General features: G+C 43.4%; 1 protein-coding gene across 1 annotated transcript in view; it reads right to left on the reverse strand.

Annotated features, from left to right (window-relative positions):
- Positions 1-3704: 3704 nt before the first annotated feature.
- LOC149317903 (maestro heat-like repeat-containing protein family member 7) overlaps positions 3705-4959 on the reverse strand; it is a 32795-nt gene continuing 31540 nt past the window's right edge. Inside the window, exon 18 of the mRNA XM_089513255.1 lies at positions 3705-3842. Coding sequence (XP_089369381.1) covers positions 3705-3842 — 138 coding nt within the window. The remainder of the gene's footprint in view (positions 3843-4959) is intronic.

Here is a 4959-nt window from a genome sequence, read left to right on the forward strand (position 1 = left end):
TTCTAGGGATAGGAAGACCCACATGTTTTATGGCTAGAAAGAGATGTCAGCTCCCCCATCCCAGAAATGTCATGTATCAAAAGACAAGTTGGAATCAAATATACCTGCGTCAGTAAGCCAAAATACCATATTGGTCTTTGTGCAAAACTAGAATTAGTTGCAAAATGATAAACAGAATACCCATACTATAACACACACACACATATATTATACATACACATGCAAATTACACAAAGTCTAGGTCCTGTTGGTGAATTATTATGGCATAGGTCAAGGTTATGCCATTACCACTCATTGCTTTGGTTGTTTTCAGGGTTATAGCCATGTTAGTCTGAAATATCACCCTGCAAGGGGATCTTGTAGCACCTTTGAGACTAACTGTGTGAAAGAAGTTGTAGCATGAGCTTTTGTAGATTTGAAGTGGATTTCCACTATGATTTAAAGCGAATTGCTGATTGGTTTATACAACTGTCGTTCCCATTTGAAACTGGTTCCAATCCTACTTTGATTGATTTCTGTTGCGATAAAGCGAGGCAAACGCAAAAAACCCCAAGCTTTTCCAGACACTAGTTTCCTAGCAGTTCTTTTGAAAAGAATCAATTTGGAAGCGTGTTCAACAAACAAGTGGAAATGATGGATCTGCATCGCACCATTCTGGAGGGGAGGGACTAATGGCAGAGGGGTGTTTACCATCCCTTCTCAGTATTTGGGAGATCCACCCCCCCCCCCCAGTGCTGCCTTTGTGCTCATGGGGTGGCCTATGGGAGCATGGTTTTTTAAAAATAAAATTGATAGAAGATTTGATTGATTTTGCAACTACTTACAATCAGCAAAGCAAGTGGCTGCAAAACAAATTAATCAAATATTCTATCGATTTTTTAAAAGAAAAATTGATAGAAGATTCGATTCATTGCTTTTGCAACTACTTGCCTCACTGATTGCAAGTAGTTGCAAAATCCATCAATCGAATTCTATCAATTACATATATGTGTATATATATATATACACACACACACATATATAGTTCCCAAGCCAGGCTGCCCGGGCTGCTGCTTACGCCACTAATGACACACAGATGATTGACATGCATTTTGAAGTGGCACAAATTAGTGGGGATGACAATTGTGCCAAAAAAAAAAAGTGATTACAAGGGGATAATGAAAAGATCCATTTTCATAGTGGGAACGACTGACCTTTTGGAATCGATTTACCAACACAGAACGAAGGCAAATCGCACACCAGTTTAAATGTAAGTGGGAATGAGCCCCCAGGTCTACTTCTCAGATGCATGGAGTGAACAGGTTCCCAGAAATGATTTTGATAAGCAGACTGCATGAATATCCATGGAAATGGAAGATTTGTGGGTCTGGTGATGAGATGACAAGTTAAGTTTTAATAATGGTCACTGAGGGTCAAAGGCAGGGGGAAAGATGTTGCCTAAGCCAGGTTGGGTGGATGTCATTTTGAATGTTGGAGGGAGTTTGGGAATGGGGTATGTGCAGGCTGGGTTAATTTAAACTGACTCGGCCAATGGGAATTAAAAGTAATTGGTAAATCTGGGAATACCCTTAGGAATACTTCAGGAAGGGGAAGACATCATGTTGAATTCCAAAATAAAATAAGTTTCTACTGGAACAAAACCTGGGGCTTTCAGAGACTTTTTTCTTGTTTGGAGAGTCTCTAGGGGTGCATCTGACCTGTAGAAACAATGCAGTTTGACACTACCTTAACTACCATGGCTCCATCCTACAAAATCCTGGGATTTGTCATTTATTCTGGGCCAAAACTAACAAAATGAATTTCAACATGGAGAAATGTAAGGTACTGCACTTAGGCCAGAAAAATGAAACACAAAGATATAGGATGGGGGACACCTGGGTGAATGAAACTACGGCCCCATACAGGCAGGCCAAAATAAAGCGGCTTCGGGTCACTTTGGAGGGATGCTGTTCAAATGATGCAAGAATCCTAAAAGTCCAAAAGCTGAGCCAAAGTTACGCTCCAGTCCTAAGGACTGGAACGTGGTTTTGGCGCAGCTTCTGGACTGTCTGTATGGGTCCTACGTTTGAAAGGGATTTGGGAGTCCAAGTAGACCACAAGTTGAACATGAGTCAACAGTGCGTTGCGGAAGTTAAAAACTAATGCAATTTTAGGTTGCATCAATAAAAGTATAGTGTCTAGATCAAGGGAAGTAATAGCACCACCCTCCTCTGCTTTGGTCAGGCCCCACCTGGAATACTGTGTCCAGTTCTGGGCACCACAATTCAAAAAGGACATTGAGAAACTGGAGCGTGTCCAAAGGAGGGCAACTAAAATGGTGAAGGGTCTGGAAACCATGTTCTATGGTGAATGATTTAGGGAGCTGGGGATGTTTAGCCTGGAGAAGAGAAGGTTAAGGGGTGATATGATAGCCCTGTTTAAATATTTGAAGGGATGTCATATTGAGGAGGGAGCAAGCTTGTTTTCTGCAGCTCCAGAGACTAGAACCCAGAGGCAAGCTCCAGGAAAAGAGATTCCAGCTCAACATTAGGAGGAACTTCCTGACAGTAAGGGCTGTTCGACAGTGGAACACATTCCCTCGGAGAGTGGTGGAGTCTCCTTCCTTAGAGGTCTTTAAGCAGAGGCTGGATGGCCATCTGTCAGGGATGAGTTCCTGCATGGCAGAATGGGGTTGGACTGGATGGCCCTTGTGGTCTCTTCCAACTCTATTATTCTATGATTCTAGTGAGGCACAGCACTTCTTGGCAGAGAAGGCTAAAAACATTGTAAAACTACAAACCCCAGGGCTCCATAGGATGGAGTTACAGCCAGCACTTAAAGTTGTTTCAAACTGCATTATTTCTACAGTGTAGATGCACCCTAAGTTATGGTTTAACTGATTAGTCCTCATCCTAAGAGATGTTATTTGCTCGTACCTGGGCCAGTTCCTTTCCCCTTCTTCTTTTCTCTGCATTTGCCTTTGGTGAAATGTAGCCTGTAAGCTCCATGGGGCAGGGAACTAGTCAATGGTAGCTGGGGTCTCTCATGCCCATGGAGAGGGCTGAATCTGCTCCTGCCATTAGTCTGAACTTTAAAAGAATGATTAAAGTGATGAACTCACTTTTAAAGTTCACATTTCAAGCCCAGAGTGCATTAATTACCCCTTGATATGAGAGCTACCAGCTGCCACTGAAACGAGTGTCTGCTTGCAAAAAGACCTTTCAAAATACACTAAAGCCCTGTAATACTATTACAGTTGGCCCTTCTTATACACAGATTTTTTATACATGGATTCAGGGACCCATGGTTTGAAAATGTTCAAGAAAAGCATAAATTTTAAATATCAAACCTTGCTTTTCCATTTTTTATAAGAGACACCATATTGCTATGTCATTATATTTAATGGGACTTGAGCATCCACGGATTTTGTTATCCATGGGGGTCCTGGAACCAAACAAGGGTCCACTGTACTACAAATATTGGAGCAATATGGATTCATACTACAGAAAAAGAGAATCCACCTAAGCATTAGGGAGAACCTCCTGCAGGTAAGAGCTGTTTGACAGCGGAAGACATGGCCTCGGAGGTTGGTGGAGCCTCCTTATTTGGAAGTTTTTAAACTAGGGCTGGGAGTGCTTTGGTTGTGAGTTCCTGCATGGCAGGGGGTTGGACTGGATGGCTCTCGGGGGTCTCTTCCAGTTCTAGGATTCTATGTTTCTATGATTCTAATAATAGTAACAATTAAAATGATGCTTGCCTAAGAGCTTGATGGCTCCCTCCCTCAGACCATGCCGGGGGTTTTCCAGGTAACTAAAGGCCTGCTCCATGAGGATGTTTTCTGCTTGTTCTCTGTAGCGCTTCACCTGTCAGGTGGGAGCCAAAGGAGAGGTGGACTGTTTGACAGGAAATCCTCATGTCCTGGCTTCATAAAGAACAAAATTCAACCTTTTCCTTGCAATCAAACAGGGAGGAACCTGGGCATCGGTGTCTTCAGCTGGAATGGGCTACAATTCCAGGCCACCTTCAGGAATTGGGTTTATCAGAACTGCAGAAATAAAGCAGTCTGATGCCACTTTCACTGCTATGACTCCATGCTAAGGAATCTGGGAATTGTAGCTTTGTGAGATATTTAGCCTTCTCTGTCAGGGAGCTCTGGTGCCACCACAAACTACAAATCCCAGGACTCCCAAACGGTATTATTTCTGCAGCACAGATGCAGTCCCCATCGCACATCCCAATAGCTAGGGTGAGCAAATTGGTGAGGGGAAAGTTGTTCTGTTACAGAACTGTGTGTAGTTCCAGGGCTCTGGACATTGTCACATGCAACTGCTCTTAGATCATCTCTGTTGGTGGCAAGTGATGTTGGAGATGGTACCCAACAGCATCCCAACCCTTTCATTTATGAGGCCCAGCACCACCCACAGCCAATGGAAGAAATGGGCCCCAGCTACCAGTTCAACCCAGACTACCTAGCCAACAATTTAATTCAGTTCCCCATGGCTGGCTATGAAGCCCCTGGGCTGGCGTGCATCCCCCAGATGAGGCTGATGGAAGATGGACTCCCAAAGGTTATGCAATGCACAAGCAAGCAAAGAAAACCAAACTGCACAAGCATGTCCAGAGAAGGGTGACTAAAATGGTGAAAGGTCTGGAAACTATGAAGCCTCCTGAGGAGCAACTTAGGGAGCTGGGTACGTTTAGGCTGGAGAAGGTGAAGAGGTGACATGATAGTCCTGTTTAAATATTGAGGGGATGTAACAATGAGGATGGAGTAAGCTTGTTTTCTTCTGCTCCAGAGAATAGGACATGGAGCAATGGATTCAAACTACAAAAAGAGATTCCACCTCAATATTAGGAAAAATTTCCTGATGGTAAGAACTATTCAACAGTGAAAATAGGCTGCCTTGGAGAGTGGTGGAGTCTCCTTCTTTGGAAGTTTTTAAACAAAGACTGGATGTCCCTCTGTCATACGGGGTGCTT

The sequence above is a fragment of the Sceloporus occidentalis genome, unplaced genomic scaffold (genome assembly GCF_023333645.1).
Source record: "Sceloporus occidentalis isolate IW3139 unplaced genomic scaffold, rSceOcc1.0.p SCAF_2, whole genome shotgun sequence".
NCBI lineage: Eukaryota > Metazoa > Chordata > Lepidosauria > Squamata > Phrynosomatidae > Sceloporus > Sceloporus occidentalis.